At 58.9% G+C, this 12418-nt stretch overlaps 1 protein-coding gene across 9 annotated transcripts in view; it reads right to left on the bottom strand.

The window, feature by feature from the left end:
* The window catches only part of NDRG4 (NDRG family member 4), a gene marked incomplete at both ends in the record, with an annotated part of 39331 nt that overhangs the window by 6737 nt on the left and 20176 nt on the right, over positions 1-12418 (bottom strand). For 6 of the 9 annotated variants that reach the window (XM_082677375.1, XM_082677376.1, XM_082677379.1 and 3 more), the window contains 5 exons: positions 22-82; positions 244-306; positions 394-514; positions 767-872; positions 4197-4217. In XM_082677375.1, coding sequence (XP_082533501.1) covers positions 22-82; positions 244-306; positions 394-514; positions 767-872; positions 4197-4217 — 372 coding nt within the window. Of the gene's footprint in view, positions 1-21; positions 83-243; positions 307-393; positions 515-766; positions 873-4196; positions 4218-8443; positions 8489-12418 lie in introns of those variants that run through there. The other 3 variants (XM_082677373.1, XM_082677374.1, XM_082677380.1) reach the window with 2 other exon arrangements.

Here is a 12418-nt window from a genome sequence, read left to right as displayed (position 1 = left end):
GGGGCGGGTGGAGAGACTCACTGCAAACTTGGCCAGCACGTAGGCTCCGGCTCCCACGCCAATGCCAATCACGTACTTGAACCTGATAGAGAGCATGGCTGGTCACTCTAGGGGTTTCCCATGATTGCCATCCACAGCAGACCCACCCATAGCCCTCAGCGCTCAGCTGGAGCCTGCTGGCTCTGCGGAGATGGTGGGCGCCCCCTGGCCCCAGCACAGGGGCAGGGCAGGGCGAGGACTCACCCAAAGTGCTGCACCACACTGGGGAGCATGGCGGCTAGCTGCTCCATGGAGGGGAACTGGTACCTGCAGGCAGAGCACCAGGTCAGGCCCAGGGCAGCCGGGGGTACAGGGCTGGGGAAAGCTGGGGAGTGGGTCGCTCCAGGTACCTACCCCTGAGGAAACTGCGAGGCCCCCACCTGCTGACCGGGGGCATCCACGTGACACACCACAAAGTGCTTGGTGATCTCCTGCATGTCCTCGAAGTTGAAGAAGGTATTGAAGCACAGCTTGTCTGCAAAGACAAAGCTCTCAGCTGTGGCTGAGCCGGGAGAGGCGGGCAGGGAGGCCCATGGATGCTGCAAGGGAGGTCGAGGCAGAGGTGATCAGCCTCATGGTTCAGCGGGAAAACCGAGACCCAAATGGCTAGGGGCACAGAGCTAAGTGTGAGTGGGGATCTACGGGGCTCTGTGAAGAGGGAGGGGGGCCTCTCTGTTCCAGGAGATTCGAGGCAGTGGAGGGCCAAAGGACGCTGAGGCGCACTTACGGTTGAGACCCACGTCATGGTAGGTGAGGATGGCCGGGCGGTTCCCCTTGGGGGAGCCCCGGATCACCACGTGCAGAAGGCCGTAAGGCGTCTCGATGTCGTGCTCCTGGAGGGGAGAGACAGCGCTGGACACTCCGGGCAGCCCCCAGTCCTGGCTCTTCCTGGAAATGATGCTGTGGGGCAGCCTGGGGGCTGCTGGGCCTCTGGCGGGACTTTCACCCCCATAGGGTGGGGCGTCCCCTTCTCACCACCCCCAGCCACCCCCAAAGAGGACAGACCAGAGGGAGCACCCCTTCCCAAGGCTGTTCAGCACAGGGGCAACGTGAACTGGTCTGCATGTGAAAGTTCTGGTCTCCTCTGCAAACCAGCCAGTGGGACGAGCTGCCACTGCCCAGGCCCAGGCTCAAGCCCTGCTGCACTCAGGCCTGCAGGGTCCAGTGAAGCCCATTTTCCCCATCTCATTGCAGCCCCTCCAGGACAGCTCTGCCATCCCCACTGAGTCCCGCCCCCACCATGTTCCCCCTCGACTCAGAAGCCTTCAAAAGGGCCGCAGCTCCTGAAGGGGACTGGCCTCAGCAGCTCACCTAGAATCCACGGCAAAGACCCCTTGCTAGCCAGCCCAGCCTCCCACCCCGACACCTGCCCCTGGTTCCACCTCCAGGCTCTTGCTCCTGCCCCTCCGTGATCCCCAAGGCCTCCCTCAGGCTAGACTCCCACCCCCTCCCCAAAGGCCTTCTGCAGCGGCCACTCTGAGGTCCTCTCGTGTTCACGCCTTTGCTTTCGCTGCTCAGGGTCGTCAGTTCTCCAGGAAGCAGGAGCTGGATGCTGCAGGTTCAAGACCTGCTCCGGCCCCTACTGTGTAACTCTGAGCAGGGCATGCACTTCTCTGTGCCCCAGCCACCGCTGCCTAAGCCACCTCATCAGGACTCTGTGAGAACTAAACAAGCTGGTATCTGCCGAATGTTTAGCACTTGGAAAGGGGCCCAGAAAGGGGGCTGCCGTGGGTGGGCATCTCTAAGCCCTGGGGAGGCGCCCTGCTGGCTGGTCCTTCTGCAAACTCTTCCCTCTTGGCCACTCATGGGGAGGCTCCAAGAGGGTCTGTCAAAGCTGAATAAACAGCCCTGATGGCACCAGGGGGAGTCCTGGGAACTACAGGGGGGTGGCCCCAGGGAGTTGGAGGTGGGGCTAGGGTCAAGGACAATCAGATGTGACTGAGCACCTACTGTGTGCCAGGTGTTATGCAAGAGAGAAGGAGCTCGTTTCCCCATCTTTCAAGTGGAGGACACTAGGATGCTCAGATTCAGAGACAACCTAAGTTCTTGCCTCCGACAGGAAAGTGGAGACTCAGGCAGGGAACATCTTCTTGGAGACTGGCCTTCTTGGGTCTGGGCTCAGAGGACCACTGTCGAGGCCTGTCTCCAGTGGGGAGAGACAAGGCAGTGCCAACCCTGTGGCTCGAGGCTGCACCCCGGGAGCCACACTTCTGGGAGTCCTCCAGGCAGGCCCGAGCCCGCCACAGCCTCCCCACGGCCCAGGCCTGTCCTCCCTCAGGGCTATCAAAACAAGGAACAATTCCTGCTCACTGACCACTGATCAGATGCTTTTCATGTATCTTCTTATTTATCCTCACAGAGGAGGAAACTGAGGCTAGGAAAGAACTGACTTGCCCAAGGCCAAGTTCCGAGAAGGCAGAGGGGGACCTTGCCAGGGGCCAGCCTCAGGCTGCTTTTTTCTGAGGAAGACCTCAGGCTCCATGCAAGAGACTTCTGAGCAAGCAGCCCCTCCACAGGGTGCGCGTCCCTGCTGGGGCCCCTGCCTCATCCCCACCCCCCAGGCTCTGTTGGCGCTGGAGGGCAGGGCCTGGGGCAGGAAGAGTGCACAGTGCTAAGGAAGGTGGGATGGGGCAGGAGGGGCACACGGTGTTATGGAGGGTGGGCTGGGGGCAGGAGAGGGCGTCCACAGCACAAGAGCTGCAGTGCGCTTCCTGCGGCATAGTTCTCGGAGCGGGGTCAGCTCTAGCCAGCAGAGCGCAAGTCAGGGCCCAGGGCGTGGTCCTCCCAGATCTCCACTGCCCCGTGGGTGTGTGTGTGAGGGCAGTGTCTGCCCCTCCCAGTCCCGGTGTGGCCGCCCAGGTCCCCATGCCCCACCAGGGGCAACGGGACTAAGTCGCAGCGCTTGCACCACTAAGGCTCAGGCCCCTGGGGATGGGCTGGGCTGGGCTGGGCCTGGACAGGCCATCGGGAGCACCAGCCCGGTGGCCCACTGACCTTGGCTCAACCCTCCACCGACCTCCCTGCACCCTCTCGACCCAAGAGTGCAGATCCAGGTAATCCTGATAGAGGCCAAAGGTCCCCAAGAGGGGGGCCCCAAAGGCCGCAGCCAGACGCGCTTTGAGTCCCCCAATCCCCAGGGCCGAGGGCTCTCATTGGCTCTTGGTGACGTCAGAGCCCGTCCCCGCCTCCAGGTGGGCGCCAGCTCGAGGCACTGCGGCAGCAAGGGAGGGGGCTCTAATGTCCTCTCTCTCTGCCTGTCCGGCTCCCCTCATCTGTGACCTTGAGCGCTGCGGGGGGGGGGGGGAGCGGGGGGGCCTTCTGAGTGCGCGCAGGGCTGCTTGGATTCCTCCCATCAACCGCATCAATAATTCAAGGACCGGGTCTGCAGCGGCGGGTAGGCGCTGACGTCGTTGCCTGGGTAGAGGTCGGCCCCATGGCCTCCGGACCCGGCAGGGCAGGCTACGGGGTAGAGGGGTATGTGTGCCCCTGCCTCTCCCTCCTGGAGTTAGAACAGCACCGAGCCTGGGCACCTGCTGCCCCCAGGCAGAAGAAGGAGGCACCCTGGTACCCCCGGGGCCCCTAGCCCTGCAGGTTCATCCCTCCAGCATTGCCTTCCTACGCCCAGAAAATAAGGCGCAGCGACCCCCTTCTCCCTTCAGGGACCCCAGCCTGACGGACCAGTTAACACCATAACCCAGACTTCCCTACTTCTGCCTGACTAGCACCCTGCAGTCCCCCAAACAACCAAGACAACCCGCGCAGGGTCAGGAGGTGTCTGCTGGCACAGACACGCAGGGAACAGCTTCCACAGGGCTGAGGTGGTCACAGGCGCCAGGCAGAGCCAGGTGGGCACATGCCAGGCGGAGGGCACACCGTCAGTGGAATACGCACATGCCTACACACGATCCGTACAGGCTTACGAACAAGTCACAGCCCGTTCCAGTTTGTGCAGAGATTTCAGCCTTCCCCGCCCTTCCCTGCGGACCCTGACCAGCAGCTACCCACAACCGCTGCAGCAGACCAGGGTGCCTGGAACCTGCTGGCCTTGCCCAGTGACCCCCAAGGTGAGGCGACTGAAGGCAGAACCACCACCAGACAGAGGTAGAGGGATCCCCTCCCTCCCCGCCCGCCTCGCCACCGCCAGACTCCGCACTCACCCCATCCCAGCACTCCGGCATCTTGCTGAGGGAGGCGACCCGCCTCGACTAGGAAGGGCAAACAAAGGCCTGAGTCACCAGAGTCCAGAGAGAGGGGGCAACGCAAGTAGGAGACCAGCGGCTCTATGACGGGGCACAGCTCCCGGGCCATTTATATGTAGAGCCAGGGGGTGGCGGGGGGGTGGGGCCCTGGGCTGGCCCCTCCTCCCTGCGGGGTTTCTGAGCAGCCACTCGCTCACCCGGAGCCCCTGCTCCCAGATTGGCTTTCAGGAGACAAACTTGGCTCTGATTGGCTTCCAAGGTTCTCACTCACCCCATCTCCTGCTCCTCCCACCCCCAGCAAGACATCAGTCTTGATGGCCCCCAGCCCCTGCAGCCGGCCCACCCCCAGCACAGAGGCTCACAGCAGCAGCTGCACACGGGTCCTAGGAAGACAAGAGGCCACGTGTACAGGTGTGCCCTGTGACAGGCACACAGGAGCCTCTCAAAGACGAGCACACCGAAGCAGGGCAGGGTGGACCACACAGGCATGCCCTAGACAGCAGAGCCCTTGACCCATACCCTGGGAGCAGGGAGGGCCCGAGAGCGCCCCAAGCCCAGCCTCCACGTCAGAAAGGCCTAGATCCCTTAACCTTGAGGGGATACGGGGAGTCACTGCTGCCTGGGGCAACCTGGGTCATGACCCTACTCCAGGGGACTGCTCCTTCTCCACCCCCAGGGTCTCCCCTTGGGCAGCCCCCACTTTGCCCACATGTATACGCAGCGCCTGCTCATGCTGGGGAAATGGGGCCAGGGGGCCTGGGCAGATTGCAGGACCAGGGAGATGGTGGGCACACACCAGCTCTGCCCTCCCCCACCCCCACCCTGCAAAAGGGGCTGGAGGCCACTAGAGACAGGAGGAGGGACGGGAGGCAGCTTGTCCATGTGGGCATGCCCACCTGCCGCAGACACACCCAGCCCTCTTTCCTGGGGCCACCCAGCCTGGGGCTTGGCTCTCGAGTCTCTGGGGAGCAGGATGCTCGAGCCGCCTCCCGCCTCCCGCTGTCCTGAGCAGCAGGACAGGTGTTGGAGGTCACGTGGCTCAAGATTTGGGGGTGGAGCTGGCCAGAGACATGCAGGCAGAGTAGAGAGATTAGAAGGGGCAGGGAAAGGAGAGCAGAGAAGGAGAGGAAATAGGCCAGGGAGGGGAGCAGAGGAGGGAGCCCAAGGGCTGAGAGAAGCAAGAGCAAGAGAGAGAGGGAGGGGTGTGGGCCCCTGTGCCCCCATTCTGTCTGTTTGGTGAGGGAACACGCCACTCGTCCCAGCCTATGCCGACAGCCCTGCACGCTGGCTGGCTGCCCTGGGGGAAGGTGGTCACCTCCCCATTTCTGGGTGCCTAGTGACCTGGCCAGCACCTGCCACGTATGCTATTCCTGGCCATGAACTCTGCCTGGGGGGCATCAATAACTTTCCTTGCCCCTCTCTGACCTCTCGCACTGCGGGCCTAGTGCAGAGTGCTGGGGGCCTGTGGTCTCCCAGGGCAGCTGGGGTGTGGAATGGGCTATCCCCCAGCCCCTCCTGTTCTGTCCATGTTCTCTGTTCCCTGCAGCCACTTCGGCACAGGCAGAGGGTCTGGCAATTCAGGTGGTGTGCAAAAGCACAGCCCTGTCTGCAGACAGGCCCACAAAATCCTCCCATATGCTTCTGGAAGAGGGGCAGGGTGGGGTGGCCTCCCACCCTTTCTGCCACTAAAACCCTGCCCCTTCATGGTCCCCATCCAACCTTATGCCCACCTGAACCTCTGAGCAGCCTTTCCCACCCTTGGACCTGGGAGATCTCAGACACTGCCCACCCCAAGCCACGGCCTCCCAATTCTGCTCAGCTCAGTGGTTTCAAATCCACAGACCTGAGTTTAAATTCCAGCTTCCCCACCCACTAGCTGGGCGACCTTGGACAAGATTTTTAAACTCCTCTGTGCCTTGGTCTCAACTGTCAAATAGGAATCGTGCCTTCCTCACAGAGCTGCTAGGATGAAGAAAATCCTCATACATCACTACATGTAGCGGCCTATATGCAGGCCTACATGTAGGCCTCTCCCAGGCCTGCCCAGGGGAGAGATGGGATAATCTGTGTGTCTCTCCAACCTGTTGGCCTCCTCCCTGGAGGTTGTATAGTTGTGGCTGAATAAGGCAGGCTCAGGTCCTGCTAGCCAAACCCTGCTAGTCTTTGCTGTGTGACCTCAGGCAAGTCAGTCAACAACTCTGAGCCTCCACATCTGTAAATGGTAGAAAAGCAGTGTAGCTGCTTGCACAGGTAGCCTTAGGGAGCAAGGGTAACACATAATCTTCACAAACCTATGAGAAAGGATGAAGTGCTGAAGCACTCAGCTAGTAAGCAGTGGAGCTCAGCACCCCGGGCCTGAGGTCACATTAAGAGTAGTAAATGCTTAGTACCGTATCTCCCACATGCCATACTCCATCCAAATTGCTTTGCACATGTTACTTTATTTTATCCTCTGAACACCCACTTTACAAACAAGGAAAATGAAGCACAGAGATGTTCTGCAACCTGCCCAACATCACACAGCCAGTGGGTACAGAGCCAGGAACCACACGCAGGCAGTCTGGCTCTAGTGGCCACTAGTCACAGCCCAGGGTCTGAGTGCCCAGCCCAAGGGCACCAACCCTGACCCTGCAAACACCCGGGGAGGGCTGAGCTGCCTGCCTCACTCTACAAATGAGGTAGTGACCTGTACTGGAGGTCAGGTGGCAGGGCCAGGACCTGGACCCAGGTCTTCCTAGTTCTAGTTTGTCCTTCTGCCTCCCCCACTGGCTGGGCCCACTGAGGCAAGGGACTGAGCAGGATAAAATCCCTGCCAGGCCTTGGCCCAGACAAGGGCCCTCCTGGCAGCTGCTTTACTGAAAAAACAATTAAAAGAAAAAGCAGCCGCTGTGTGGTGTACCCAGAGTACACAGTAAGGCACCTTTCAACACACGCTGCACTTTACCAAGCAAAGGATCTTGAGAACCAAGGTCCCACACACATGGGGTGACCACCCTAGTCTGGGCCCGGCAGATGGGTGCAGAGGACCCCAGGATTCTCATCACCTATTTCACCCTCCAATCTGCCTCCCAGGGTGCGTGTGTTTTGGGGGCTGGCAGTCAGCACCGTTGGCGTCCAGTGAGTCCCACTCAATGTCAGGCAGGGGCTGATTGCTCTGGACTTTATTTCAGCAGCCCCATCCTGTGGAGGAGGGTCTGTTTGTTCACACATTCCAGCCCTCATTTGGAGCAGGGAGGACAAAGGGAACTCTGGCTGGGCCTGGGCCACCTTGTGGACACCTCCCCGGCCTCATCCTGTCTTCTCGAGCTCCAGAGGCCTTTGTGTTTGGAGCTGGTGCTCCCAGGAGACCAGAGCATGTGCCCAAGGGCCACTCTGATGCCTCTGCTTGCGTCCTTGAAGGACGGGTGACCCAGGGTCAAAAGCACAGTTCGTATCCAGATCCTCAGATCCTGGCTGCAGCTCCGTGCGCCTGGGAGAGGAGCCGGCGGGCCACCCCTCCTTCCACGTCACCCCTGCGTCCAGACCACAGGGCTGAGGCTGTCACGGGGCTGGGAGACTGACCCAAATTCGATGGTGGCCTGGGGGCTAGCTCCTGCCAGCCAGGAGGAAGGTCCCAGAAAAGCCTGACTTTGTTCGGTAGGTTATGATGGCCAGCGGGGCCCTGGAGCCCTGTGAGGCTCCCATTGTGTCTGCTGTCATGCCTTTTCTGAGACCCGGAAATAAACGGCCACTATGGGACTCACAGGGGAGGAATGGTTGGCCAAGTGAGCAAAATCAGAAATCATCATGCAGAGAAATAAAAACAAAGAATGATTTCAGTTTCACAGGGAATCTGGCATCAAACTAAAGAGGACATGGTTGTCCTGGGCAACTGTTGCCATGGAAACGGGAGCTATTTCAGAGCATCAACCTGGCTTTCATAGGAGGAAAGTGCTGATTCAGATGACAGCATCCTCACTCCCCCAGACCTCTCCTCCTTTCCCTGTCCTGTTCAAGGAGAGAGGGGGCATTTCTCCACGGGACAGAGGGGAGGCAAAGCCACTGTGAGCAGTGGGGGTGGTCCTGGAGGCTTCCAACTGCCCAGTCCCTGTGGCTTCAGGCTGGGGGCACGTGGAAGGGCTGTGAGCCTCCTCTGAAACAAGCTGGGTGGGGGAGGGGCCAGCCAGCAGCTGGTCCCCATCTGGGGAGGCTGAGCAGAGACCTACCTTCCAGTCTGTGTCCACAGCCAAGAGGAAGGTGTCGGAATTCTCCTAAAGCAAGGCAAACAGAGGGGGTGGCTCGTTAGGCCCCAGGCTGGGCCAGGCAGGGAAGGCAGGCGGCCACAGGGGCTCTGCCTTGAGCAGACTCGCTTGCTGTTCCCCAGGCTATCTTTTTTTTTTTTTTGGCCACACCATGCGACATGTGGGATCTTAGTTCCCAGAAGAGGGATCAAAGCCGGCTCCCTGCAGTGGAAGCACGGAGTCTTAACCACTGGACCGCCGGGGAATTCCCTCCCCAGTCTATCTTAATGTTAACAAAAGTGACAGAGGGCTTCCCAAGCGCCGGGCATCAGGCCATTTAGTACCTGACAGATGAGGCTACGAGCAGCTACACACATTGATTTTACCTGTTAATTTTTTTTTACCTATTAATTGAAAACGTGAAGATTTCCACTTTGCAGGTGAGAAGGGTGAGGCTCAGAGAGATGGAAGCACATGGCTAGAAAGTGATGGAATAATCTCTGACCCCAAATTCTTGCTGTTCAGCACTTTGCCCGCTGTCCCCATAGATGACTTTTGAGGTGCCCATCAGGGCACAAGCGCAGAGGCGGGCCTATCACACCCACTTTAGGGATGGAGAAGCTGAGGGAGAAGGGGGCTTTTCTGACCTGCACAAAGGCGCTGTCTGGGCCTCTGCAGTAGCTGCTCTCACCTTTCCACACCTGCCTGCTTCATGCTCTCAAAGCACCAAAATCCCCTGCTTTTAGGCTCATTTATGGTGACTGGTGTGAGTCTCTGATTGGTGCCCATCCCTCCCACTGGACTGCAGGCACCGGGAGGGTATGGACCACGTTTGGCTCAGCTCTCAGCATGAAGCCTGACATGGACCGGGCTCCTCAAACACAAACAGATTTGGATGAACAAGTCTAACTTCATGAGTGAGGGGAGCACGGCTTACATATACCCACTGTTTATAAGGTGGCAAAAATGGAGAGTGGAGGAATGGGGGCCTGAACCCCATGTGTCTGCGTCGCCAGGCTCTCCCCGATGCAGCCCGGCGGCCCTCAGACACTCTACACCCGCCCTGGGTCTCTGTCTGGGGAAGGAACCTCATGGGGGGATCCCACATATCCAGGAAGAGCAGAGATCTGGGGCCTCTGCCCTGCCTTCTACTGGGTCTGTCTAGAACCCTCTCTGCTCTCCTCTGCTCACTGCGGGCAGATCACTTAGCTTCCAAGCCTCAGTGTCTGTGAGGATTAAACAAGGGGCACAGAGAGCAGTCACTCTCTCCTTGGCACTGCTGCACTGGACTCTGTGTGCTACAGATGCTACTGGATACATATGTGGATAAATGAGACAGACGAGAACCAGGATATTATGGGAGGACAGCGAGCGAAGGGCAGGGCTACTAGGTGCAACAAGGAGGAAAATGAACCCAAGTCACAGGAGCAGGGAGGAAAACACTGAAAAGCAGCGAACCTGATGTTTTCACCCACCTGCATTCTGGCAGTTGGAGTGGGAGGGGTGATGGAAAAAATCAGACAGCACTAGAGGCTCTCACACAAAAAAGGAAAGCAAGCTCTCAGATGAAATCAACAATGGCTCTCCTCCCCTCCTGGTTCCTCCAGGGCCTGGGGGCTCTGCCTGGGGAGGGGAGGAGAGCATGGTGGCCACTCCTGGACCCTCCAAGGAAGGGGGCAGGGGTCTGGGGGAAAAGGTCGAGGCTGGTTATCAATGAATCCTCTTACCTTGGAAGACCTTGCCCGAGGGGGGGCCAGGGAAAGAGATGCAGGAGATTTTCAAGGGGATGGGAAGCTTCAGATGGGCAGGACCCCAAACCAAGAAACAGCAGGCATAATACAAGCCAATCCAGAGACACTGGAGGCCTGGGAGGAATCACATGAACATTCCAAGGAAAACCGGTGGGAGAGAGGGCCCAGCTGAGAGGAGGAGAGCAGGCCCAGGAGCGGCCTAAGGAGACCCAGGTGGGGATGCAGGCATGGGGAGAATCAACAATTCTTCCACGTAGCCCTGGACACACCAGGCAAAGACTTCAGAAGCAAGCGAGTCTGCAATGGCGGAGGGACGGTGGGTAACCGTGTGGAAGTATTTGCTCCTCAATGCATTCAGGGAATTTGCACCTGGAAGGTTGAGGAAGATTTAAAAAGTGAAAAGGACTGGCACTTCTGTCCCGTGCAGCTGGACAGGGGAATCTGTCCGTGGGTGTAACCGCCTGGGAGAGAGAGGCAGAGAGCGAGGCAGAGCTTCAAGACAGGACTGCACCAGTTGTCACTGAAATCTGCAAAGGCCACACTGGGAGCACCTAGGAGGATTGTGGGGGGTTGAGGATGGGGCCATTAGTACGCCTTGGGAAAAGCAGATGTGACCAGTGACCAGGTCTACAGGGCTTGTGCTGACCCGAGAAAGGAGAGAAACTCAGCTGGGGATTCGCAGCCTCCGTGGAGGACTGAGACGCAGACCATCGTGCAGGGGAGCCAACTCTGGTCCAGGTGGGATGAGGTGAGAGACACCAAATGCAGCAGGAAGAAGGCAGAGCCCGGGGGCTGGTCAAAGGGGCTCAGGGAGGGAGGGGCAGCAAGGTGCTGGGCCAGGCTGGGCAGAGAAGGGGTGCGAGGGGCCCTGCCAAGGTGGGGGGTGGAAGAGACAGGCATGGAACGTGTGAGGCCAAGGTGCCCTTCGCGCTCTGTGCCACCCACAGCTGCACACCCCATACCAGCAGGCAGCCCCCTACCCCTGAGCCCTGGTGATGAGTGCAGGGGTCCCTGAGAGCCACCATCCGGCCCACCACGCCCTCACAAGAAGGCTGGTGTCTGCTCGCATGCCTCGAAAGATGGGCTGTTTGTGGGGAGGAGGGACTTTTCAGAGAGTTCTGAAAAACTTCTTTCTTCTTTCTTCTGAGCTGCATCACAATCTATAGCTTCCACCCGACCCAAGTCTTTACTGAGAGCCTACTGTGTACCAGGCACTGTGCTAGGAACTGGGGAGATCGGGGAACCAAACGGACAGGGTCTCTGCTCCAGGAGCCTGTGGGGCAGAGCCCGAGAGCCCTAAGTGCCAGGCCTGGAGGGTGTGCGGGTGTCAATATTAGAGCCGGTGGTCGGAGAAGGCCTTCCTGACGAGGGGGCATCTGAGCAGAGCCTGAATAAAATGAAGGGCCAGCCCTGAGGAGTCCTGCGGCTCGCGTGTCCCAGGCAGAGGAAACAGCCGGGAATATGACCAGCCTGTTCGAGGAAGAGCAGTGAGCCTGGGAGACAGGATAGGAGCCAGCAGGGGGAGGGGGTGCAGAGCACACCCTGGGCCCCGGGAAGGACTGTGGCTGAGACTCCGAGTGCTACGGCAGCCACTGGCCAGCTGGAAGCAGAAAAGTGACATGATGTGTGGAATTTTTAGTTTACGCAAAAAGGATAAAATTACGGGGGTACCTTACCAAAGCCAAGAACAATAGTTAAAAACAGGCCTCAGGAGGGACGGTGGCCAGTAATAGAAATCAAATCTGGTCAGTCTAAGCAAAAAAGGGAAATCTATAATTAGGATACAAGGGTGCCTTACCAAGCCGAGGGCAGGACTCAGGAAGGGCTGGAACAAGTGAACGGAACACGTCAGAAAGCCAGGAATGACACGATGTAGTTTACAAGGTTGTACAGAGCAAGGAGACCAGTGGGGAGGCTCCTTGAAGCAGAAGGAAGGCGGGTGGGGCTGCCGTGCCGAGGCGAAGAGTGGAAGAGAACATGCGAGGCCAAGGTGCCCTCAGCTTTCTGTGCCGCCCACAGATGCACACCCGTACCAGCGGGGAGCACCTGGGCAAGAGATGATGGGGGCTTGGAACAGGGAGGAAGTAGAATTAGAATCAAAAGTCTACCAAGTGACCAGCTCAACAGCTGTTCCCCGACCATTCCTGGGGGTTGCCCTCAGGTAATCAGGTCTCATAAGTTAACTTGAGGTTCTGTTTTAAAAGTAAAA

The sequence above is a fragment of the Grampus griseus genome (genome assembly GCF_964374135.1).
Source record: "Grampus griseus genome assembly, chromosome: 19".
In the NCBI taxonomy this organism is placed as follows: Eukaryota; Metazoa; Chordata; class Mammalia; order Artiodactyla; family Delphinidae; genus Grampus; species Grampus griseus.
This window is presented reverse-complemented; position numbering and strand designations above follow the sequence as displayed.